The following is a 27,196-nucleotide window of genomic DNA, read 5'->3' on the forward strand; positions in this document are numbered from 1 at the left end:
CCAAGTCATTAATGTATATTGTAAATAGCTGCGGTCCCATCACCGAGCCTTACGGTGCCCCACTAGTCATTGCCTGCCATTCTGAAAGGGACCCGTTAATCCCTACTCTCTGTTTCCTGCCTGCCAATCAATTTTCAATCCATGTCAGTACCAATACCATGTATAACCCCAATACCATGTGCTCTAATTTTGCACAATCACAAAATGGCACGGATATCCGCAGTCATGGATGGCATCTGACTTTAAGCACTCAGTCAGGAGCTGCAGCGAGACATGCTTCCCAGGGGTATAGTCCTCGGGGACACTGGACCCCATATCCTGCTGGAGGAGCACACCTGTGTTCTAACTGCCATCCTAACCAATTCCACGGGACATAGGAGCACATTCAGGCCATTCGGCCCAATGAGTCTGCTCTGCCATTCAATCATGCCAAGTTATTTTTGGGTCGAGACCCTTCTTCAGACTAGAGTCAGAGGAAAGGGAAACAAGAGGTATAGACGGAGTTCTAGAGTTATGGAAACAAAAAAATTAGATATATGCAAATAAACTTGCCTTGTATTGCAATCAACATCTGCTCAGTTTGCAGGCTTGCCCTCATATCACTTACCCACAACAGTCTCTCCTAATGTGTAGGAACTGCAGATGCCGGATTAAACTGTTGACACAAAATGCTGGAGTCTCTGGAGAGAAGGAATGGGTGACGTTTCGAGTCGAGAAGTCTGAAGAAAGGTCCAGACTCGAAACGTCACCCATTCCTTCATCTCTAGAGATGCTGCCTGTCCCACTGAGTTACTCCATCAATTTGTGTCGATTTTCAGTTTAAATCAGTTTAAAGCGGGCATAATAGACAATAGGAGTAGGCCGTTCGGCCCTTCGAGCCAGCACCGCCATTCAATGTGATCATGGCTGATCATTCTCAATCAGTACCCTCTCCTCATACCCCCTGACTCCGCTATCCTTAAGAGCTCTATCTAGCTCACCGAGGTCGTGGGAAAGAGCGGAAAATAAGTCAGTTTTCAATGGGAACGTGGGTTGGGGAGGGATGAGTGGCACAAGGGATGTCTGTGATGGGGTGAGAGCTAATGGCGGACAGTGAGTGCAGGAGAAGCCCTTTGCTTTGCCTGAGTAATGTGCCGCTGCCGAGGTTGTGGGACAAGCCCAGCGGCCAGACATAGAAACATAGAAAATAGGTGCAGGAGTAGGCCATTCGGCCCTTCGAGCCTGCCCCGCCATTCAATATGATCATGGCTGATCGTCCAACTCAGTATCCCGTACCTGCCTTCTCTCCGTACCCCCTGTTCCCTTTAGCCACAAGGGCCACATCTAACTCCCTCTTAAATATAGCCAATGAACTGGCCTCAACTACCTTCTGTGGCAGTGAATTCCACAGATTCACCACTCTCTGTGTGAAAAAATCTTTCTCATCTCGGTCCTAAAGGACTTCCCCCTTATCCTTAAACTGTGACCCCTTGTTCTGGACTTCCCCAACATCGGGAACAATCTTCCTGCATCTAGCCTGTCCAACCCCAGACGCCACCCTTCAAAGATAGGCAAACTGAACCAACGTGATGACAAGCTGTAATGGCCGGTTCTGATGCAGACAAAAAGAGAGAGTTACCTGAAGTTAAAGAGTTCGACGCTGAGTCTGGAGGCTGCACCGACTCCGTCCGACCGGCAGATAAGGATTTAATCCTCGAGCTCGAGCCCGGACCGCGGCTCCATGAGAGCGGGCGGCCGGCAGGCGCGGCGCCGGCATCCCGTCGGAGAGCGCATGTCTGGTAGCCGGCTCCGGGGCTACTGTGCCTGCGTACGTTGTCCGGCCGTCGACATTCGCCGGCGATGCGCAGGCGCGCTGTTTGTGTGCCGGCTTCCGAACGCGAGCGGCGGCAAGCGCAAGCGGTGACATCTCACTGATACCTTGTAAATGTTTGCAAACAATTATTTTTGTTCAACTTCTTGGATAAGTTGACAGTTGACATTTATAACTATTTCTTGAAGAGTTGCTGCTTCGTGATCTTTAAACTTTGGATGTTACTGATTGAATATTTGCACTAGAGATCCACTCTGTCTGCATCAGGCCAATTGATCATATTTAATGAACTGTAAGAAAATAACTGCAGATGCTGGTACAAATCGATGGTATTTATTCACAAAATGCTGGAGTAACTCAGCAGGTCTTCAGAAGGGTCTCGACCCAAAACGTCGCCCATTCCTTCTCTTTTGAGATGCTGCCTGATCTGCTGAGTTACTCCAACATTTTGTGAATATTTAATGAACTGTTTTTTTTTTTCTCTGTTAATTTTAATTTCACCTCCATGAGCTGTATCTCTTTTTGTTTTATTTTTTTAAATCATGGAAGCAGAGATTAGGCATTTACAAACAATAGAACTCTACTGTATCCACAATATAATTGAAAAGACATTTAACTTAATACTTACAGCCAAGAAAATTTGAATTGGTGAATTGATTAGTTAAAAACCCTTGACAGACACTAAAATGACCAATGCTGCCTGACGTGGTACAGAAACATGAATCGAATTCAAATAAACACAATGGAGGAGTAAATCACTGGGTCAGGCAGCATCTCTGGACAAAAAGGATGGGTGATGTTTCAGGTTGGGAACCTTCTTCAGACAAGGGGGGAAGGTGAAGAGCTGGGGTAAATCAGGACCTGATCTTTTCATTGGCTAGCAGATATGCGAAACAGCGCAACCGTGTGTATCTCGCACACAAAATTATGTAAATCTTACCATGACTGACAGAAATAAAAAGTTTAATCCTTGTTTATGAAGTTCATTTTTGAATGATTTAAAATTGAAGGGGATTGGTGCAATATACTGTTAACCCACAAATATGTTGTTATAGATTAGATATTTTCTGCATTTTAATGATATCATCACACATACTGTTCTCCCACAACACTGATTACACTGCGAGAGGCATAACGAACGGCTGGTTTTGCCAACTAAAATGGCGGACATTCCACTCCTTTGATTACTACACTTCAGTATATGCAATTTCGACGGAGTGGTCCATCTTCCTCCTCAAGTATCTTTGGTTTGAAGGCACTGGGCCTCTTCTGGCTGGAATTTAGAAGGGTGAGGAGGGACCTCATTGAACATTATCAAACAGTGGATAGAATGGATAGAATGAATATCATTAGGTTGTAAGATCATAAGTAATGGGAGCAGAATTAGACCATTTGTCCCATCAAGTCTACTCCGCCATTCAATCATGTCTGATATATCTCTCCCTCCTAACCCCATTCTCCTGCCTTCTCCCCATAACCCTGAAACCTGTAATAATCAAGCATCTATCTATCTATCTCTGCCTTAAATATATCCACTGACTTTGCCTCCACAGCCCTCTGTGGCAAATTCCACAGATTCATCTCCGTCTGACTAAAGAAATTCCTCCTCATCTCCTTCCTAAAAGAACGTCATTTAATTCCTAGACTTACCCACTTGAGGATGACACAAAGCTAGGTGGCAGAGTGAGCGGTGAGGAGGATGCTATGAGGCTGCAGGGTGACTTGGATAGGTTGGATAAGTGAGCAGATGCAGTACAATGTGGATAAATATAAGGTTATCCTCTTTGGTGGCAAGAACAGGAAGCCAGATTATTATATGAATGGTGTCAGATTAGGAAAAGAGGAGGTGCAACGAGACCTGGGTGTCCCTGTACATCAATCACTGAAAGCATGTAGGTACAGCAGGCAGTGAAAAAAAGCTAATGACATGTTGGCCTTAATGGCGAGAGGATTTGAGTTTAGGAGCAAAGAGGTCCTACTGCAGTTGTACAGGGCCCTTCCTCAGACTGTCTGAAGGGTCCCAATCCGAAACGTCACCCATTCCTTTTCTCCAGTGATGCTGTCTGACCTGAACTACTCCAGCTGGTTGTGTCTTACTTCAGTGTAAACCAGCATATGCAGTTTCTTCCCACACATTTCATGTGCTCATCGTGTCTGATTTCTTAGCCAGTTCCATTGACAAGACGCCCAAAGGTTCTGAGATTTTTGAGGACAAGCTTTATGGAGGTATTACCAACTATGTTGCATCCAGCCTTTGAATGCAAATAAAATGAGTCACATGGCCAGTCTAATCTCTGCTGGCATCAGAGACTTCAGACAAGAAATGTCTGGGACAAGGTAGCAGTGGCTTGTCCTTCAGTCTGCAGCAAATCCTCCAGGGAATTCAGTTGAAACATCTTCACCCACAGAACGGGGACAATGTGATACCCGTCACCACAGGGAGGGATTGAGGTGAACAGCAGGGATGCATTTCATGGGAAACTGAGGGAACGCAAAGGAAAAAACAATTGCAAGAACATTCCTGCAGGATGAGCAAGGAGGAACTAGCGTCAGACAGGAAGAAGGGGAGAATGGCCTCTCTTTCTACTGTACAGTGTGTGCATGAGAGACATTTAATCTTTATCATAATAGTCATAATCGTAACTTATTAGCCAGGTATGTTTTACAACATAGGAGGAATTTTATTTCAAATCAAATCATATCAAAAAAAGCAACAAGTCGTGCAACTACATTAAATTTGACATTAACATCCAACACAGCAGCTCCTTCACATTCCCCACTGTGATGGAAGGCAATAAAGTCTTATCTTCTTTCCACCTTTTCTCCCGAGGTCGGGGGAGTCAAATCAACCACAGTCGGGGCGATCAAAACTCCCAAGTCGGGTCGATTGAAGCTACCGCATCTTGGAGCTCCCATAGCTGGTCCCCAACCAGGGACCATTAGCTCCACAATGTTAAAGTCCGCAGGCTCCCGCGGTTGGAGCTCCTAAGGTCGATCCCCGACAGGGACAGCCAGCTCCATGATGTTAAATCCCCAGGCTCCTGCACTTGGAGCTCTCATGGTCGATCCCCAGCAAGAGGCCGCCAGCTCCATGATGTTAGGCCGGAGTGTGGACGGAGATACGACACGGAAAATATTGCATCTCCATCGAGCAAAGAGATTTAAAAAGTTTCTCCACCCTCTCACCCCCACATAATACAAAACTAAAGATAAACTAAAATATACATTTTACAACAAACCAAAAACACAGAGAAGGAAAAAGTCAAGACAGAGCATTGGCGAGGCAGCCATCGTTCGGCACCACCTGGTGGTCTGATTTAGGATCTGAGCCAGTGTTCAGAGCAGTAGAATATTAAACCTCAGTCCAGTTGGAGGGGTTACCAGTAGTTTCAGAAATAAAGCCTAACAGGGTTTGCAGTGTTCCTCACAGCATGATTAATCCTTCTCAGTGTGAGTTTGCTGATGTCTCAGCAGAGAACATGCCCGGGTGAATCCCTTCCCACACTTGGAGCAGATAAATGGCCTCTCCCCGGTGTGAATTCGCTGGTGTCTTAGCAAACTGGCCGACCTAGGGAATCCCTTCCCACACTCGAAGCAGGTAAATGGCTTCTCCCCGGTGTGAACTCGCAGGTGTAGTTGCAGGCCGAATGACTTAGTGAATCCCTTCCCACACTCTGAACACGTGTGCGGCATCTCCCCGCTGTGAACCCGCTGATGTCTCATCAGGTCTGACGTCTGCAAAAATTTATCACCGCAGATGGAGCAGGAGAACAGCCTCTCCCCAGTGTGCGATTGCTGATGTCTCTTCAGGCGTGATAAGCGATGGAATCCCTTCCCGCACTCTGAACATGTAAATGGCCACTCCCCGGTGTGAACCCGCTGATGTCTAATCAGGTCTGATGGCTTTGTGAATTTATCACTGCAGTTGGAGCAGGAGAACAGCCTCTCCCCAGTGTGCGATTGCTGGTGTCTCATCAGGTGTGATAAGCGAGTGAACCCTTTCCCGCACTCTGGACAGTTGAAGTGCTTCGCCACAGCGTGAAGTCGCTCATGTCTCAGCAGATGGCGACGCACAGCGAATCCCTTCCCACACTTGGTGCAGATAAACGGCTTCTCTCCTGTATGCGTTTGCTGGTGTGTCAGCAGGTCTGTTGACCCAAGGAATCCTTTTCCACACTCAGAACAGATAAATGATCTGCCCACAGTATGGATTCGCTGGTGTTTCCTCAGGCTGGATAAGTGAAGGTATCCCTTCCCACACCCAGAGCAGGTAAACAGTCTCTCCCCTGTGTGAATCCGCTTGTGTATTACCAAGCTGTCCGACCGAGTGAAACCCTTCCCGCACTCGGAGCAAGTAAATGGCCTCTCCCCAGTATGAAGTGTCAGGTGTTTGTGCAGGTGGGATGATTGAATAAAGTCCCTCCCACATTCAGAGCATTTGAACGGCCTCTCGCCGGTGTGAAATCGCTGATGTCTTTTCAGGCTAGATGACCACGGGAAGCTCTTCCCACATTCAGAGCATTCAAACAGCTTATCCCGAGCGTGAACCCGCTGGTGTATCGACAAGTGTGATGACAGAGTGAATCTCTTTCCACACTCCGAGCATGTGTATGGCCTTTCCTTAGTGTGAACTTGCTGGCGTCCCGTCATATTGAATGACTGGCTGAATCTGTTTCCACACTCCGAGCAGGAGCAGGGCCTCTCCCTGGAATTCACTGGTGTACCAGGTGACTGTGTGGATCCAGGTTTCCCACACTTGGAGCAGTTGAATGCCCCGTCTCCAGTGACGATGTGCTGGGGTGCTCTCAGGGAGCCAGATCAATGGTGTCTCAACAGGATTAAACAAGCAAGCTTCTTTCCACACACAGAGCAGATGCTCAAGTTTCTAGCTGGATGGGAAAGGTTTATTTTCAAAGGCTCAAGAATTCACACTGGTATCACTTTTATCAAGCGAATATTTGGTCATTCACTGACTTAATTTCCCCCTTTGTCGCCAGGTTGATTCATCAAGACCTCACACACATGGAACACGTGTTTGGTTTCAGGCTCTTGTTCTGCGGCTGTGTAAAATGGCCAAAGCTCTTTCCACAGTCAGTGCTCTAGAACACCCTCCTTCAGAGGGATCGCTGCCCCACTGCTCACACTGCGGTTTGTTGTCTCTCCTCAGAAATACAACAGATGAGCATTTCCTCTTCCAGATTCAAGGATTGAGGACATTGGTGCTGGTGACCTGTCTGACACTGCAGGTCCAATGTGAGGTTAAGTATGAGATTTCCGCAGACAAACCCTCTTGCTTGTACGCCCTGTAAAAGGAGTTCACACAAGGCATCAATTGGTACAGGACACCATTTTAGACAAAATAATATTTGGTCACTCCGGCGTTTCAATATCTGAAACAGTGATATTGCACTGTTACGGTGAGGACCAATACGGCCGATGGACTTCTCAACATTCAGACTGAAGGGTCTCAACCCGAAACGTCACCCATTCCTTCTCTCCGGAGATGCAGCATGTCCCGCTGAGTTACTCCAGCATTTTGTGTCTCTCTTTGGTGCAAATCATAGGCTTAGTTCCAAAATGTAATGCGGATATTACTGCATTGTCAGTTCATATCTGGTCATTTATTTTACTTTAGGAGCCCCCAGAATGAGTAATTAAGGAAATAATTAAGATGGTGTCATGTGTTAAATTTAGCATTATTGTAAGATCACTTGAATTTGCTCCCTCTTTGAATCTTGTAAATTCAAATCAGATTTTTAAGACTTGTGTTGACTCCAACATGAAATCTATGGAGTCTTGTCTCAAAAGAGTTGGTTTTGGAGATACAGCGCAGAAACAGGCCACTTCAGCCCATTGAGTCCGAGCTGATGAGCAATCCCCCTATAAACTAGGGACAAATTCAAAATTTACCGAAGCCAATTAATCTACAAACCTGCAAGTCATACAGTGTGGAAACGGGTCCTTCGGCCCAACTTGCCAACATCTGCCAACATGTCCCAGCTACACTAGACCTGCCTGCCCGCGTTTGGTCCATATCCATCCAAACCTGTCCTATCCATGTACCTGTCTAACTATTTCATAAATGTTGGGATTGTTCCAGCCTTAACTACCTTATCTGGCAGCTTGTTCCATACACCCAGCACCCTTTGTGTGAAAAAGCCATCCCCCAGATTCCTATTAAATCTTTTGCCCTTCGCCTTAAATCTAAGTCATTCTACAGAGTCCCTGCTTTCTCTACACTACCTGTCTCTCACCATCTTCTTATCATTCTGCAAACTTGGCTACAAAGCCTTTGATTCCTTCATCCAAATCATTAAGATGCAATGTGAAGAGTAGTAGCCCCAGTACCAACCTCTGCAGAACCACTAGTCACTGGCAGCCAACCGGAAAAAGCCTTCTTTATTGCCATTCTTTGCTTTCTACCATTCAGCCAACCTGCTATCCAATGAGAGTATCTTCCCTCCAATACCGTGGGCTCTCATCTTCTTTAGCAGCCTCACATGCAGCACCTTCTCAAAATCCTTCTGAAAATCCAGTTAAACGACACCACTGATTATCCTTTTTCTCACCTGCTGTTTACTTCCTCAAAGAATTCCAACAAATTTGTCAGGCAAGATATCCCTTTAAAAAAAAAAATGCTAACTTCGGCCTATTTTACCATGTACACCCACATTCAAACACTCTCCAATACGGTTGTGGGTGTATGGAATGAGCTGCCAGAGGAGGTAGCTGCGGCAGGTACTACAACAGCATTTAAAAGACACTCAGACACTCATGATTAGGAAAGGTTTAGATGGATATGTGCCAAACTTGGGAAAATGGGTCTAGCCTAGACGGGGCAACTTCATCGGATTTTGCTGGCTTTACCTTACACTAAATGATATCCACTTATCAAGTGTAGGAAGGAGGTGCAGATGCTGGTTTAAGCTGCAGACACAATAGCTGGAGTAACTCAGCAGGACAGGCAGCATCTATGGAGAGAAGGAATGGTTGACATTTTGGGTCGAGACCCTTCTTCAGACTCTCTTCTTCAGATTCCCTTAACCTGCATCTATACACTGTGTAAACCTGTCCTTCCTACACACTTCTGCATTTGAACAGGGCATTTCTACCTGTCATTCATCCTTGATCAGTTTTTTCCATTTCTATTGGGATAGCCTGTCTTGCTGACAATGTCTCACAGACCCAACTATTAACTAAAATGGACTTACCCTATCCCTTTGGTCTACCCATCCATCCCTCACCATTTCTGCTACTGAATATTAACGCTTTTCCTTTTTCTAAATTCTAATGAGCAGTCTTGGACTTGAAATGTTAACTTTATTTCCCTTTCCGTAAGAGATTGACTTAATGCCGAGTAATTCAGGCATTTTCTTTTCTGGTTTTACCTTACAGTAAACATTATTCCCTTGTCATTTATCTATACACTGTAAATTGATTGATTGTAATCATGTATTGTCTTTCTGCTGACTGGTTAGCACGCGACAAAAGCTTTTCACTGTACCTCAGTACATGTGACAATAAACTAAACAGAAACTAAAGCAGGAAACTCTGAGGTTGGGGTGTGGATAGCAAGCAGAGGCAAGGAGGAGGAGTCGTGGGACTATCCCTAGTGTGGCTGCCGGCAATGATTCTGCAAATGGCATGGCTATCCCCAGTCATGGATGGCATCTGACTTTATGCAGTCAGTCAGAACATGCAGCGAGACGTACTTCCCAAGGCTGTAGTCCTCGGGGCACTGGAAGTTTCCCTGACCGCATATCCTGCTGGAGGAGCACATCTGTGTTCTAACTGCCATCCTAACCAATCCCATGGGACATAGGAGCAGAATCAGGTCATTCGGCCCATTGAGTCTGCTCTGCCATTCAATCGTGCCAATCTATTTTTCCCTCGCAACCACATTCTGTCTTCTCCCCATTCCCTCTGACACTCTTATGAACCAAGAACACATCAATCTCCGCTTTAAAAATGTCCAAATACCTAAACAACATATAGATAAGTTATATATAAACTTAAGATCGACACAAAACGCTGGTGTAACTCAGCAGAACAGGCATCTCTGGAGAGGGGGAATGGGTGACGTTTCTGGTCGAGACGCTTCTTCAGACTAGTGAGGGGAAAGGAAACGAGAGGTATAGACGGAGATGTAGAGAGAACAAATAAATGAAAGATATGCAAATAAACTTGCGTTATATTGCAATCAACGTCTGTACAGTTTGCAAGCCCAAGCCTCAACACTTACCCTCACAGTACTTACTCTCAACACAGTCTCTCCTAATGTGTAGGAAGGAACTGCAGATGACGGTTTAAACCGAAGACACAAAATGCTGGAATCTCTGGAGAGAAGAAGGAATGGGTGACGTTTCGGGTCCAGGTCTGAAGAAGGGTCTCCACCCAAGGCGTCACCCATTCCTTCATCTCCAGAGATGCTGCCTCTCCCGCTGAGTTACTCCAGCATCTTGTGTCGATCTTCAGTTTAAACCAGCATCTGCAGTTCCTTCCTACACAATTTGTGCCTGTCTGCAGCCTTTCCTAAAATGGCTGCTCGGCTAGTCACTGCCTTACCTTTTTCTGCATCACCAGGAGCAGTCACCGCCGGACATTAAAACCCTGCTTTTTTAATCTCCCGCGATGATCCCCCTCTCGGACCTAAAATATTCACTATTCCTTTTATGATGCCGCCTGGTTTGTTGACAGTCTCCAGCATTTACTGTTTGCATTGAAACGGGCATCTCCCCGAGGTCGGAGTGTGGAGAGCGGGCGGGGGTGAGGAGAAGGGGTTGCCCCCTGTGCGGCCGCCCACAATGATTCTGCAAACAGCACGGATTCCCCGCCAGCCGTGGGCTGCATCAGGGCCCGGACCTCGGGCTGGATTAAACCCGCGCAGCGAAGCTCCGCTCCTACCTGCTGCCGAGATCCCGAAGAACATCCGTGTGCACGGTCGCCTAGTTATGGGGTCACGTCTGTGTGCGTGTGCGTGTGCGCTCCCGGCTTCTTCAACACTGACTGGACTCTTAGTGATTCCTGCCAGGTTTTTTTGCCAAGTCAAATAAACATCGCTTTTGGGCAGCTTGCACCCCAGGGGTATGAATATCGACTTCTCTAACTTCAAGAATAAAATCATGAGAGGAACAGATCGAGTAGATGCACAGAGTTTCTTGCCCAGAGTAGAGGAATCAAGGGACTAGAGGACATACAGTGCCCTCCATAATGTTTGCGGACAAAGATCCATCATTTATTTATTTGCCTCTGTACTCCACCATTTGAGATTTGTAATAGAAAAAATCACACGTGGTTAAAGTGTACATTGTCAGATTTTAATAAAGGCCATTTTTATACATTTTGGTTTCACCTTGTTGAAATTACAGCTGTGTTTATACATAGCCCCCCCATTTAAGGGTATCAAAATGTTTGGGACACATGGCTTCACAGGTGTTTGTAATTGTTCATGTGTGTTTAAATACCTCCTTAAAACAGGTATAAGACAGCTCTCAGCATCTTATCTTGCCTCCAGTCTTTCCATCGCTTTTGGAAACTTTTCTTGCTGTTTATCAACATGAGGACCAAAGTTGTGCCAATGAAAGCCAAAGAAGCCATTTTGAGATTGAGAAACAAGAATAAAACTGTTAGAGACATCAGCCAAATCTTAGGCTTACCAAAATCAACTGTTTGGAACATCATTAAGAAGAAAGAGAGCACTGGTGAGCTTACTAATCCCAACAGGACTGGCATGCCAAGGAAGACCTCCACAGCTGATGACAGAAGAATTCTCGCTATAATAAAGAAAAATCCCCAAACACCTGTCCAACAGATCAGAAACGCTCGGGAGTCAGGTGTGAATTTGTCAATGACCACTGTCCGCAGAAGACTAAATGAACAAAAATACAGAGGCTACACTGCAAGACGCAAACCACTGGTTGGCTGTAAAAATAAGATTGCCAGGTTACAGTTTGCCATGAAGTAGAGCAGAGCACGGAAACAGGCACTTTGGTACAATGCTGACTAAGATCCCCATCTAAGCTGGTGCCATTTGCCGGCATCTGGCTCCGAGATGAAAAGTCAGACATAAGCCCAAAAAGGATAAAGAGTTGCAAATTGTGAAACTCAAGGGTAGAGTTGCAAATTGTGTGGCTATTGCAAGGGATGCAGGGGAAAGCAGTGGAAGGTCAGCCAGGGTTCAGGGAAAGCGAGGTGGAGGGAGAGGAATGGGGGAATCTTGGGGGAGTAGGTCTGAGTTGGAGAAATTAATGTTCACACCGTTGGGTTGTAAGCTACCCAAGTGGAATATGAGGTGCTCTTCCTGCAGTTTGCATTTGGCCTTACTCTGGCAATGGAGGAGGCCTAGGACAGGAAGGTCATATGTTGAAAGACTGGAGCGACTAGGCTTGTACACACTGGAATTTAGAAGGATGAGAGGAGATCTTATCGAAACGTATAAGATTATTAAGGGGTTGGACACGTTAGAGGCAGGAAACATGTTCCCAATGTTGGGGGAGTCCAGAACAAGGGGACACAGTTTAAGAATAAGGGGTATGCCATTTAGAACTGAGATGAGGAGAAACCTTTTCAGTCAGAGAGTTGTGAATCTGTGGAATTCTCTGCCTCAGAAGGCAGTGGAGGCCAATTCTCTGAATGCATTCAAGAGAGAGCTGGATAGAGCTCTTAAGGATAGCGGAGTCAGGGGGTATGGGGAGAAGGCAGGAACGGGGTACTGATTGAGAATGATCAGCCATGATCACATTGAATGGCGGTGCTGCCTCCTCCTGCACCTATTGTGTATTGTCTATTGAAATGGGTCATCTATAGGTAGATCCAGGGGGCTTTGGCGGACGCAACGCATGTTCTGCAAACGGTCACTGAATCTATGCTTGGTCTCGCCAATGTACAGGAGGACACATTAGGAACAACCTCATCTACTGTATCCGGTGTTCTTAAGATCATAAGTGATAGGAGTAGAATTTGGCCATTCGGCCCAACCTGTCTACTCCACATTCAATCATGGCTGAACTATCTCTCCCTCCTAACCCCATTCTCCTGCCTTCTCCCCATAACCCCTGACACCTGTACTAATCAAAAATCTATCTCTGCCTTAAAAATATCCACTGGCCTCTACAGCCTACTGTGGCAAAGAATTCCACAGATTTACCACCATCTGACTAAAGACATTTCTCCTCATTTCCGTGCTAAAAGAACATCCTTTAATTCTGAAGCTATGACCTGTAGTCCTAGATTCTCCCACTCGTGGAAACATCCTCTCCACATCCACTCTATCCAAGCCTTTCACCATTCTGTATGTTTCAATGAGGACCCCCCTCATTCTTCTAAACTCCAGCGAATACAGGCCCAGTGCCGACAAATGCTCATCATAGGTTAACCTACTCATTCCTGGGATCATTCTTGTAAACCTCCTCTGGACCCACTCCAGAGCCAGCACATCCTGATATGGTGCCCAAAATTGTTCACAATATTCCAAATGCAGCCTTCCCAGCACCTTATAGAGCCTCAGCATTACATCCCTGTTTTTGTACACAAGCCCTCTTGAAATAATTGCTAGCATTGAGTTTTCTTTCTTTACTACTGATTCGACTTGCAGATGAACATTTTAGGAATCCTGCACCAGTACTCCCAAGTCCCTTTGCGCCTTCGATTTTTGGATTCTCTCCCCATTTAGAAAATAACTTACACCTTTATTCCTACTACCAAAATGCATGACTCCACACTTTGCTGGATTATATTCCATCTGCCACTTCTCTGCCCACTCTCACAACCTGTCCAAGTCCTTCTGCAGAGCCCCTGTTTTCTCTACACTACCTGCCCCTCCACCTATTTTCGTATCATCCGCAAACTTGGCTACAAAGCCCTCAATCCCCTCGTTCAAATCATTAATATACAATGAAGAGTACCGGCCCCAGCACTATCTCCTGCGGAACTCCGCTAGTCACTGGCAGCCAACCAGAAAAAACCCTCTTTATTGCCACTCTTTGTCTCCTGCCATACAGCCAGCCTGCTATCCATGCTAATATCTGCCCTTTGATATCGTGGGCTCTCATCTTCCTTAGCAGCCTCACCTATGGCTCCTTATCAAAGGCTTTCTGAAAATCTTGATTAGTAAGGGTGTTAGGGGTTATGGGGAGAAGGCAGGAGAATGGTTTTGAGAGGTTAAGATAGATCAGCCCTCATTGGATGGCGGAGTAGACTTGCTGGGCTGAATGGCCTAATTCTGCCTATTGAACATGAACAATAAGGGTCTTGACCAAAAATGTTACCTATCCATGTTCTCAGAGATGTTGCCAGACCTGCTGAGTTACTCCAGCACTTTGTATCCTTTTGTGTACTAGCCAGCATCTGCAATTCTTCGTTTCTACAACAGGGTCCGCTTGTGTTCACCTATTACTAAGCTCTGTCCCGCCCCTTTTTTTCCAGCTCTCTTTCCCGTCCCCCTGCAATCAGTCTGAAGAAGGGTCCCGACGCGAAACGTCACCCATCGATGTTCTCCAGTGATGCTGCCTAAACCGCGGAGTTACTGCAACTTTTGTCTTTCTCTTGTGTAAAGCGGCACCTGCCGTTCCTTGTTAGTACTATTTTTAAAAAGTGATATTTAGTTCATAAGTCGGCCAAACCTCCCAGGAATCACCAATGTTGAGAAAGAGCCCGATCAGTGTTGAACAAGCTAGGAGCGTTGCAGACGTGACACCATAACTCGGCGACCGTGGACACGGACGATCCTCGGCGGGGTGGATCTCGGCAGCAGGTAGGAGCGGAGCTTCGCAGCGCGGGTTTGATCTACCCCGAGAGGTCCGGGCCCTGGTGCAGCCCACGGCTGGCGGAGAATCCGTGCCTTTGCGGCCGCACGGGGTTCACACAGTCTCACCGTCCTTACCTCCCTTCTCCTTAGTTACCTCCGCCCGCTCTCCACACCCCAACCTCGGGGAGATTCACGTTTCAACGCAAACAGTAAATGCTGGAGACTGTCAACAAACCCAGGCCTCGTGTGCAGGAAGGAGAACAGTGAATATTTTGGGTTCGAGGGGGGATCATCGTGGGAGGTTTCTAATTTAAAAAAACAGGCGTTAGTGTCCGGCAGTGACTGCTCCTGTTGGTACATGAAACGAAGGCAGGGACTGGCCGAGCAACCATTTTAGGAGAGACAACCATTGAGTCTGAAGAAGGGTCTCGACCCGAAACGTTACCCATTCCTTCTCTCCAGAGATGCTGCCTGCCCGCTGAGTTACAATAGACAGTAGGTGCAGGCCATTCGGCCCTTCGAGCCAGCACCACCATTCAATGTGATCATGGCTAATCATTCTCAATCAGTACCCCGACCGTTCCTGCCTTCTCCCCATACCCCCTGACTCCGCTATCCTTAAGAGCTCTATCTAGCTCTCTCTTGAATGCATTCGGAGAATTGGCCTCCACTACCTTCCGAGGCAGAGAATTCCACAGATTTACAACTCTCTGACTGAAAAAGTTTTTCCTCATCTTCGTTCTAAATGGCCTACCCACAAAATACTCCAGCGTTTTGTGCCTATCTTCGGTTTCAGCCTGCATTTGCAGTTCCTTCCGACACATTAAGGGAGACAGTATTGAGGTTAAAGGCAAGTGTTGAGGCTTCTTTGGCTCGTGAAGCATTGGGCAGCAACCTGAGCAGACGTGATTACAATATTTCGATAAGTTTATTCGTAGCTTCTTTTGGTGACTTTTTTGTGTTGACGTTTTTTAAAGTGGAGATTGATAGGTTTTGGTTAGTGAGGATGTTAAAGGTTATGGGGAGAAGGCAGGAGAATGGGTTCGAGAGAGAAAATAGATCAGCCACGATTGAATGGCAGAGGTAACTGACTTGAAAGGCTGAATTTTGCGCTGAAGTCTTATGATGAAGTGGTCAGGACGGTAGATAGACCACAGATGTGCTCCTCCAGCAGGGGATAGGATTCAGAGAAACCTCCAATGTCTCCCTGAAAACTACATTTCTCTGAAGTATGTCCAGCTGCAGCTTTTGACTGGCCACATAAAGGAACTGGGGCTGCAGCTTCACATCTTCAGGGTCATCTGGGAACTCAGGGCTTCATAGATAGCAGTTACAGTGAGGTGGTCACTATAGGTTGAGCCAGAGCCTATACTGGTCACTATGGGTTCTTTAGTCAGACGGTGGTGAATCTGTGGAATTCTTTGCTACAGAAGGCTGTGGAGGCCAAGTCAGTGAATATTTTTAAGGCAGAGATAGATAGATTCTTGATTCGTACAATTGTCAGGTTTCTGGGGAGAAGGCAGGAGAATGGGGTTAGGAGGGAGAGATGGATCAGCCATGATTGAATGGTGTATACTGAATGACCTAAGCTAGATGGGTCCACTGTGGACAGTTCGATTGTAATCATGTGTCGTCCCTCTGCTGACTGGCACAGAACAAAAAGCTTTTCACCATACCTAGGTACACCAGACATTAAAATAAAGAACAGGAATCCCCTGAGGTTATTTCCCTCAAACAAATTAATCCTTTTTGGGGGGGGGTGATCGGAGAATGACTGACTATTCAGAAGAGAGCGTTAGTAGCAGTCAGGTCTGAGTCTCCAGGCCTGGCTCTGAGGCACAGCGGGGAGGAGTGAAGTCAGATAGGACCATTAAGTTAGGAGATTCAATCGTTAGGGGAGGTCAGACTAGAGATTCTGTCGCAGTAAACGGGACGCGAGGATGGTATTTTGCGACCTTGGTGTCATGGTCCAGGACGTCTCAGTGGTTGCCAAATATTCTCATGATGGAGGGGAGGAGACAGAAGGTGTACACATTTATACAAATGACATGGGTAGCAAAAACAGATGTCAATGTAGGGAGTCAGGTAAAAGGTTGAAAAGCAGGAGTTCAAGGGTAGTAATCGCCGGATTCCTCCCAGTACCACATGTTAGCAAGGGTCGGAATAGGAATAGGGGACTTGATTATGAGGAAAAACTGGATAGTTTTCCTTTTTTTCCTTGGAATATTGGAGGCTGAAGTGACCTAATAGAGGTTTATGTTGTTTGTTTGTTTATATTTTATTTCGAACATGTAAAATAAAAAAAAATAAAAAAATAACAATAAAATGATATGAATGATAAACCTATACACAACTCAATGAATAAATTCTCATAAACAACACATTAAATCTTACATGTTCGAAAAGGAGTAGGAGGAAATATACACTTATTTATTCCTACACCTTCTCCACTACTCATCAATTAATTCACAAACTTTATCTCATCTCATCTATATATATATAGATGCACACACGCAAACATACATATATGCAGTTTGCGCAAACATACACATATGCACACACGCAAACATACATGCAGTTTATAAACAATTATTCAAATTCTATACAACACGAATATCACACCATCAATAAACTAAAACTTAACTGTCATCATAGCCCTTTCTCATTCTTATACCTCTGGAAAATACTTTTTTTGTACATCTTCTTGCACTGAGTAATGTTTGTAAAATCATGAAGGGCATAGATAGTCACAGCCTGTTTGCAAGGGCAAGCGGGTGCAGATTAATGGTGCGAGGGGCATGATGTACAGGATACCTGAGGGGCACTTTATCACCCAGAGGATGGAGGGTATGTGGAACAAGCTGTCAGAGAAAGTGGCAAAAGCAGGTACAATTACAATAAAGTCATGCAGCATAGAAATAGGCCCTTTGGCCCAACTTGCCAATGACGACCAATATGCCCCATCTACACTGGTCCCATCTGCCTGCGTTTGGCATATCTATATACTAAAACTCTCGTTTGTTTGTTTGTTCCTGAACTACAGCCAAAACGGTACACGATAGCGCGACAATTTTAGGTCCACCTTACTCACCGTCGTCCCTTTGGTGCTAATGGAAGTTTCATTGAAATCGGTGTTACATTTTTTAAGTTATTCACATTTTAAAGTTTAAATCTATCTCCTAGGGAGGGAGGGGGTAGAGGGAGGGAGGGAGGGAGGATAAGGGGGGTTGAGTGTGGAGAGGGGAATGGGGGGTGGAGGGAGGGGGTGGGGAGGAGGGAGGGAGGGGGGGTGGAGGGAGGGAGGGGGGGGGTGGAGGGAGGGAGGGGGGTGGAGGGAGGGGGAGGTGGCGTGGAGGGATGGGGGTGAGTAGAGGAGAGGTTTGGGCCCAACGGGTCCACTTGGTCTAGTATCCTAAATATTTCCTATCCATGTACCTGTCCAAATATCTTTTAAATCCTGTTATAGTACCTGCCTCAACTACAATAGCTCACTGGAAGATCCCTACGAATATACCAAGCACAGCTGTGATGTTTTCAGGACAGAGTTATATACAACTCTAAAATAGACACAAAAATAAGTGTAACTCAGCGGGACAGGCAGTATCTCTGGAGAGAAGGAATGGGTGACGTTTCGGGTCGAGACCCTTCTTCAGATGAGTTAGGGATAAGGGAAACAAGAGAGATAGACGATGATGTAGAGAGATAAAGAACTGAATGAAAGATATGCAAAAATGTAACGATGACAAAGGAAACAGGCCATTATTAGCTGTTTGTTGGGTGAAAACGAGAAGCTGATGCTCTTGGGGCTATCAGAATCAAGGGATATAGGGAGAAAGCCCATTCTGGCTGATCAGCCATCTTCTTCTTGCGTTTGAGGCAGCAGACGTTATGAAGCTTGATCAGCCATGATCACATTGAATGGCGGTGCTGGCTCGAAGGGTCGAATGGCCTACTCCACCTATTTTCTATGTTTCTAACTACTCCTCTCTTACTTCCCACTCTATCATGTCTGTAGTTTCTGTAGGAATAGGTTTCCGCTCCAGGTACTATCATGATGTCCCCCCCTCATCTCTCCTCTCTTATCTCTCACTCTATCACACATGTAGATTCTGTACCCTTGAGCTGCCCGATCAGCCCATCCCTCAACCATGTTTCTATAATAGCTATAATTGACCAGTCCCATGTACCTTTTACAGCCCCAGTTCCACCTGTCCTACCGGTCGGGCTTCTTGTACTAAAATTAATGCATTTTAGCCACTACGCCTTTCTCACTCCCTGTCCTGCCTACTGAACCTGCTTACTTTCCTCTCTGTACTTGCCCCAACTTAGGAGCAGAATTAGGCCATCGCGTCTACTCCGCAATTCAATCACCATGTCAACCCCATTCTCCTGCTTTCTCCCCGTAACCTTTTGTGTCCTTACTAATCATGAACCTGTCAATCTCCGCTTTAGAAATATCCAATGACTTGGTCTCCACAGCCATCTGTGCCAATGAATTCCACAGGTCCACCAGCCTCTGGCTAAAGAAATTCCTCCTCATCTCCTTTCCGAAGGTACGTCCTTTTATCCCGAGGCTTTGTCCTCTGGTCCTAAACTCTCCCGCTAGTGGAAACATCCTCTCCACATCATCTCTATCCAGGCCCAACAGAGTCAACAAGCATTATCTCATGCTGGTCGGCGTGGACCCGGTGGGCCGAAGGGCCTGTTTCATATTTTAGAGCGGCACGGTGGCGCAGTTGTGGAGTTGCTGCCTTACAGCGAATGCAGCGCCGGAGACCTAGGTGTGATCCCGACTATGGGTGCTGTCTGTACGGAGTTTGTATGATCTCCCCGTGACCTGCGTGGGTTTTCTCCAACATCTTCGGTTTCCTCCCACACTTCAAAGATGTACAGGTTTGTAGGTTAATTGGCTTGGTAAATGTAATGGGTATAGGATTGTGTTAATGTGCGGGGATCGCTGGTCGGCGCGGACCCGGTGGGCCGAAAGGGCCTGTTTCCGCGCTGTATCTCCAAACTAAACTAAACTAAAAATCTCATCTGAAAGACTGTTCTGTCCCGATCGATGTCTGATGCAAACTCCTTTCACAGGGCACACGAGCAGAGGGTTTGTCTGTGGGAATCTCAAACTCAACTTCACATCGGACCTGCAGTGTCCGACAGGTCACCAGCACCAATGTCCTCACTCCTTGAACTTGGAAGAAGAAATGCTCATCTACTGCATTTCTGAGAAGAGACGACAAACTGCAGAGTGAGCTGTTGGGCAGTGACACACGTTCCTGAATGAAAATGTTCAAGAGCACTATCTGTGGGAAAAGCTTTGGCCTGAGAAAAATCAATTCCCTGTACAGCTGAAAACCTGGGCATCTGCTTTTTATCTTCATTTTACCCTCTTGCTGAAACACCACTGATCTGATAATCTGAGAACACGCCAGCACATCATCACCGTTCAATCGCTCCACGTGTGGGAAACTTTCCGTTCAGTCAACTTACCCACTGACACACTGGCAAGAGGCCGTTCAACTGTGCTGAGTGTGGAAAGGATTTACTCAGTCATTCAATATGATGGCAAACCGGCAGTTTCACACCGGAGAGCGTCCATATGTGTGCCCCGAATGTGGGAAGAGCTTCACTCGGCCATCGGGTCTGAAGACACACCAGCGGGTTCACACTGGGGAGAGGCCGTTCACATGCTCGGTCTGCCTGGAGGTATTCTCTCAGTCCAAAAATCTGACGGCACACCAGCGAATTCACACAGGGGAGAAGCCATTCAGCTGCTCTGAGTGTGGGAAGGGATTCACTTGGTCATTCAGTCTGGTAATTCACCAGCGAATTCATAGAGGAGAGAAACCCTTCACCTGCTCTGAGTGTGGAAAGGGATTTTCTGATTCGTCCAGTTTGACGAAACACCAGCGTGTTCACACTGGAGACAGACCGTTTATCTGCTCTGAGTGTGGCAAAAAATACACTCGGTCGTCCCACCTGCTGATGCACCAGCGGACTCACACCGAGGTGAGACCGTTTACCTGCTCCGAGAGTGGGAAGGGATTCACTCGAGGATCCCATCTGCTGCCGCACCCACAGGTTCACACATTCACCTGTCCTGAGTGCGGCAAGGCATTTGTTCAGTCGTCCCAGTTACAGAAACACCAGCGTGTCCACACGGAGGAGAAGCCGTTCATCTGCACTGAGTGTGGGAAGGGATTCCGTCTGTCATCTCGGCTACTGACGCACCGGCTAATTCATACCGGGGAGCGGCCATATGCCTGTGCTGTGTGTGGGAAGGGATTCATTCAGTTGTGTCAGTTACAAAAGCACCAGCGAGTACACACTGGGGAGAAAGATTAACCCAGGCTCTACCCTGTTCAATACTTCAGTTGGAGTTTATTTCTGATAATGTCAGTAACCCCTAGAAACTGGGCTGAAGCTTAATATTCTGTATTGGTGATAAATAAATTGGATCTGCTCTAAACACATTTCATATCCTTAATGTCTCTGTAAAACACTGTACAGTAGAAACAGCCCATTTGGCCGAGCTGGTCCCTCCCAGTGTTAGTGCCCCACGCCAGTTCCTCCTCTCTCACCTGTTGCAACGTTCTTGTATTTGTTTTTTCCCTGTGTTCACTCGGTTTCCCATGAAATGCATCCCTGCTGTTCACCTCAATAATTCCCTATGGTGACGGGTTCCACATTGTCCCCACCCTGTGGGTGAAGATGTTTCCACTGAATTCCCCTTGAGACATTCTGCTGTATTGTAAAAAAAAAAAACAGGCAGCAGTTTGAGAAATGGTGATCGGCGGCTTATCCCTTCAGGGCCATTCTTTGGAAAGTGAACCAAAATGCCACATACGTGACCAGACGTCATCACATCAAGTAATACATTTAAAAATTCTTGTAAGAAATTAATCTTATTCATTTCCTACCTACAGAACTATAATGCATGTCTTTAAAAGATATGAACATTCTAGCTTTTTTAAATTCACAGAGTTTGTAAGATAAAACTGAGACGAAAAAAATGCTTCCGTGTGAGGTCACACACGTGACCAGTCATATTTGACCTCTGACCCTAAACAGACATTGTTAGCATAACATTAAAAATTCACTTGATAAACTTCAACACATATAAGTCACATATAGAGTACAAAACAATATACCTGTAATGCTTTCAGAATTAGAAGAGATGTATTCCACAATTTTTCATATTTTTGGTCACACTCGTAACTAAGAATGGCCCATAAATACCTTTTCATGGTGGTACCAGCCCGACTACAATCGCTCCCTACCATCGCCTTCGATGGCCCTAACGCAGATGCCGGTAGGGGCCATCTGCCTTGTCAGGCAACAGAGGGAAGGTCGCAATGTGGGGAACAGCTCATGCCAACAAAGGTTTAAAGCCTCTGCTGGTCCATGTGCTGTACGGGAAGGATACAGTCGTTCAATGGCTGTGTATGGCACCCCATGGGAGATTCAGTCTGACAAACTGGTCCCACTTTGCGGGTAACAAAGAACAACAGTGGGCAGCTGACAGTGGGGTGCAGTGGACCCTCCACATCCCGTGTGACCCACAAGCAGCGGGGCTGATGAAGCGTACGAATGGTCTACTAAAAGAGCAGATATGTACACCAACTACCTCCCACATGCTCAAGGGGTGGGCCCTTGTGTTGCAGCAAGCAGTAAACTACTCGAACCAACGACCTTTGGCAGGGGGGACTTGTGCCATCACAGGGAGAGAATGCTGCACTTACACACCAGATGCCAGTGAAAACATTACAGACCTGGTGGCCCGCAGGCCACAAGAGGTCAATGCCGGAAATGGTGTTGGTTAGACTGATGGGACTGAAGGCTGATAAATCCCAGGGCCTGATGGTCTGCATCCTGGGGTACTTAAGGAAGTGGCTCTAGAAATCATGGACGCATTGGTGATCATTTTCAAATATTCTATAGAATTAGGATCAGTTCCTGTGGATTGGAGGGTAGCTGATGTTATCCCACTTTTTAAGAAAGGAGGGAGAGAGAAAACAGGGAATTATAGACCAGTTAGCCTGACATCGGTGGTTGGGAAGATGCTGGGGTCAATTATAAATGACGAAATAGTGGCACATTTGGATAGCAGTCACACGATCAGCATGGATTTACGAAGGGGAAATCAAGCTTGCCTAATCTGGAATTTTATGAGGATGTAACCAGGAGAATGAACAAGGGAGAGCCAGTGGATGTAGTGTACCTGGACTTTCAGAAAGCCTTTGATAAGGTCCCACATAGGAGTTTATTGGCAAAATTAGAGCACATGGTATTGGGGGTAGGGTGCTGACATGGATAGAAAATTGGTTTGCAGATAGGAAACAAAGAGTAGGGATTAACGGGTCCCTTTCAGAATGACAGGCAGTGACGAGTGGGGTACCGCAAGGCTCGGTGCTGGGCTATTTACAATATACATTAATGACTTAGATGAAGGGATTAAAAGTAACATTAGCAAATTTGCAGATGACACAAAACTGGGTGGCAGTGTGAACTGTGAGGAGAATCCTATGAGGATGCAGGGTGACTTGGATAAGTTGTGTGAGTGGGCAGATGCCTGGCAGATGCAGTTTAATGTGGATAAAGGTGAGATAACTCACTTTGGTGGCAAGAACTGGAAGGCAGATTATTATCTGAATGGTGTCAAGTTAGGAAAAGGGGAAGTACAACGAGATCTGGGTGTCCTTGTTCATCAATCACTGAAAGCAAGCATGCAGGTACAGCAGGCAGTGAAGAAAGCTAATGGCATGTTGGACTTCATAACAAGAGTTGAGTATAGGAGCAAAGAGGTCCTTCTGCAGTTGTACAGGGCCCCGGTGAGACCACACCTGGAGTATTGTGTGCAGTTTTGGTCTCCAAATTTGAGGAAGGACATTCTTGCTATTGAGGGAGTGCAGCGTAGGTTCACAAAGTTAATTCTTGGGATGGCGGGACTGTCATGTGTTGAAAGAATGGAGCGCCCATTGGGGTGGTATTGAACCTGCAGAATAAGGGGTAGCCCATTTAGAACGGAGATGAGGAAGAACCTTTTCACCCAGAGAGTTGTGAATCTGTGGGATTCTTTGTCTCAGAAGGCAGGGGAGGCCAATTCTCCCGATGCTTTCAAGAGAGAGTTAGATAGAGCTCTTAAAGATAGTGGAGTCAAGAGATATGGGGAGAAGGCAGGAACAGGATACTGATTGTGGATGATCAGCCATTATCACAGTGAATGGCGGTGCTGGCACGAATGGGCCAAATGGCCTACTCCTATTGTGCATTGTCTATTTAATAAAGTTGGCAAACATTTGCAAGATGAGGCAATGGAGGGTGTGTGGTGGTCTTGGAGGTTGGAGGCATATTATCCTGCAATGGCTGGTGACTGGGCTTGTTATAGTGGTAGTTGGCATAATATTGTGCAATTGTTTGGTTCCCTACTGACGCTTGAGAAGGGCCCAGAGGGCGAAGGGGGTGGTATTGAACCTGCAGGTCATGTGTGACAGGACAGCCTGAGGGCCGGATGAACTGTGATTTGGGATGTATGGGGTTAAAGTGAGGTGAAATTGGGATGTATGGGGTTAAAGTGAGGTGAAATTATGTTTAAAACACCGCTTTGCACACTTGGGCTGATTCAAAGGGACCAGTAAATCATGAGGATGCCTGCACGGTTGTTAAGATAAGCTTTGCTTTCACAGAGAAGTCCGAGACTAGCTCAGTGTCTGATCGAATACGTAACTCATGTCATTATGGCATGGACAGTTAGTTAAGCACATAATCAACTCACATTCTTAGAGATGGAATTATTATACTGAACCTTTGATTATTATTGTTTGCAAACTCGGTACCATGTAATTAGATGGGTGCTAATGTGGGCCGACCACTCCCAAGGGGTGGAGTGTATTGTAAAAAACAGTCCATGTCAACTACAATGGAGCTATCAGCTAAATTAGCAGCGCAACATTTAAAAACCCTTTGAAGACTAGATGTTCCCAAGACAAGTTGGAGATGTTTCCACACAATGCCTGGGAACAGCTGAGTTGCTGAGCAGAACACTTTGGGTGACCACCCGCGCCCCTTGCCGCTAGTAGTGCAGAAACGTTGCAGACAAGGGGGCTCATGTTTGGTTCCGGGGGGGGGGGGGGCATGGCACGGCTGCTCAGATAAGAATTGCCATAAAGGATGGAGTTGGGCGCCCTTCTAGGAGGAGCGAGCCCCAGCCTTACACCGTATCACGAATGGTGCCAGGTGATCAACAGTAGGACCATCCTGCGGCATGCTCTGCTGTGTACTCGGGGTTTGCGAGTGCATACGCGGATACATGAATCTGTGTGCCTTATTTGGTGATGTAATAAAATACCTTGTTATTCACACTCTGTTGTCTAAATCCGGTGATTTATTGAACACAACATCTGCTGTTCTGAAAGACAAGGCGAGGAGTCATTGGTATTTAGTCCCAAATAATTCTTGTCCCTCCAGTCTCTGATGCCAGGAGCGTTTAGACCAGCTGTGTATCCCTTTATTCCCAATTCTTTTTAACATCGTGGAACATTTTGTCTGCTTCCGGAGGCTGGATGCCACACAGTTGTGATACCTCAATACAAGATTGTCCTCTAAAAGCTGAGAACCCAATGAGGTCTTCTCAATGGAAATGGGTCAGAAATTGGGCACCATATCTGAGGAAGGATGTGAAGAAGGTCCAGTGGTGGTTTATAAGAATGATCCCAGGAATGAGTAGGTTAACATATGATGAGCGTTTGTCGGCACTGGGCCTGTACTCGCTGAAGTTTAGAAGAATGAGGGGGGGACCTCATTGAAACATAGAGAATAGTGATAGGCTTGGACAGAGTGGATGTGGAGAGGATGTTTCCACTATTGGAGAAAGTCCAGGACTAGAGGTAATAGCCTTAGAATTAAAGGAGATGAGGAGAAATTTCTTCAGTGGAGGGTGAATCTGTGGAATTCTTTGCCACAGAAGGCTGTGGAGGCCAAGTCAGTGGATATTTTTATAGCAGAGATAGATTTTTGATTAGTACAGATGTCAGAGGTTATGGGGGGGGGGGAAAGGCATGGGTAATGGGGTTAGGAGGGAGAGATAGATCAGCCATGATTAATGATTAAGGCAGAGTAGACTTGATGGACCGAATGGCCTGATTCTACTATCACTTATGTCCTTATGAAATCCGAGAGGATGAGCACAGGGCAGTTAGAGGGCTGGGGGCAGTGGTGGAGACACAAGGAACTGCATGCGCTGGTTTGGAAACAAAGACACAACATGCTGGAATAACTAGCGGGCCGGGCAGCATCTGTGGAGAACATGGACATGTAGAACATCAGCCCGACGGAGCATGGCGACAAACACAATAGGTTTGGACATGTTGCCGATCAATCCTATCCCGCAATTCAGTAAGATCCTGGCTGACACCTGAATGATTAGCCTACTATTTCTGTAAGGCTTGTTTTTGCGTTATACGATGATGATTGTAGAACATGTTTACATTTAATTGGAGGGTATATTGGGAATAATGTATGGAATCTTAATGGTATCAACAATTTTGCTTATCTGCTGGGAATTTGATCCCATGTTCCTCACTAATGACAAGGATAAGATGTAGCATTAAAAAGGCTCCTTTGGGCTGCCTGTGGCCATGGCCAGGAATGGGGGTTCTTTCCCCACTGGTGCGCGCAGCAATTAATCCTCCCATGGTTGGTGTGGAGAGGATGCGTGTGAGTGCTGGGCACCACTTACAATGCAGGAAGAAGCCATTAAACTCGGCCTCTGCTAGCGCTCAGTGGATTTCTAACAATCCCATCCCTCGCTCATTTCCTGGTAACCTGTTCCCTCCTTCAACCCTTGTCCCAATTCTGCAATCCAACCAACCACATTTTGGGGCAAAATGAAAGTAAAATAAAAACTGCTGGAAGCGAGAGTGGCAATGCTTAGGTTTGTGCTGGAGGAGCCAGTGGCTACATCCCACTAATTTCTTGTTCCTTCAAATCAAATGAACTATTTTGCATATTACACACATTCATACTCCACTTACCAACTTTTTCCACATCCCCCCACCTGTGAACGTTTCACCAGGTGCGTCGGTCAACCCACCTGTCTACACTGGCTTGTATACACTGGAATTTAGAAGGATGAGAGGAGATCTTATCGAAACGTATAAGATTATTAAGGGGTTGGACACGTTAGAGGCAGGAAACATGTTCCCAATGTTGGGGGAGTCCAGAACAAGGGGCCACAGTTTAAGAATAAGGGGTAGGCCATTTAGAACTGAGATGAGGAAAAACTTTTTCAGTCAGAGAGTTGTGAATCTGTGGAATTCTCTGCCTCAGAAGGCAGTGGAGGCCAATTCTCTGAATGCATTCAAGAGAGAACTGGATAGAGCTCTTAAGGATAGTGGAGTCAGGGGGTATGGGGAGAAGGCAGGAACGGGGTACTGATTGAGAATGATCAGCCATGATCACATTGAATGGCGGTGCTGGCTCAAAGGGCCGAATGGCCTCCTCCTGCACCTATTGTCTATTGTCTGTCAATCAACTCCCCCTTACCCGAAACACCACCTATTTTCTCCAGAGATGCTGCCTGTCCTGCTGAGTTACCCCAGCATTTTGTGTCCACCCTTCACTCGCCAGGCTCTGTCCCGCCC

The 27,196-nt window shown here is 46.3% G+C and overlaps 2 protein-coding genes across 2 annotated transcripts in view; one reads left to right on the plus strand and one right to left on the minus strand.

Annotated features, from left to right (window-relative positions):
* LOC144601196 (uncharacterized) overlaps positions 1-10,707 on the minus strand; it is a 39,161-nt gene extending 28,454 nt beyond the window's left edge. Inside the window, exons 1-3 of the mRNA XM_078413165.1 lie at positions 10,376-10,707; positions 5,248-7,113; positions 1,619-1,867 (exon numbers count right to left, since the gene is read on the minus strand). Coding sequence (XP_078269291.1) covers positions 1,619-1,867; positions 5,248-6,460 — 1,462 coding nt within the window. The 5' untranslated portion in view covers positions 6,461-7,113; positions 10,376-10,707. The remainder of the gene's footprint in view (positions 1-1,618; positions 1,868-5,247; positions 7,114-10,375) is intronic.
* LOC144601450 (uncharacterized) overlaps positions 1-27,196 on the plus strand; it is a 201,734-nt gene that overhangs the window by 126,099 nt on the left and 48,439 nt on the right. The window contains 1 exon segment of the mRNA XM_078413584.1: positions 20,133-20,894. Within this exon segment, the coding sequence (XP_078269710.1) occupies positions 20,133-20,894 (762 nt within the window).

Source organism: Rhinoraja longicauda, chromosome 16 (assembly GCF_053455715.1).
Source record: "Rhinoraja longicauda isolate Sanriku21f chromosome 16, sRhiLon1.1, whole genome shotgun sequence".
NCBI lineage: Eukaryota > Metazoa > Chordata > Chondrichthyes > Rajiformes > Arhynchobatidae > Rhinoraja > Rhinoraja longicauda.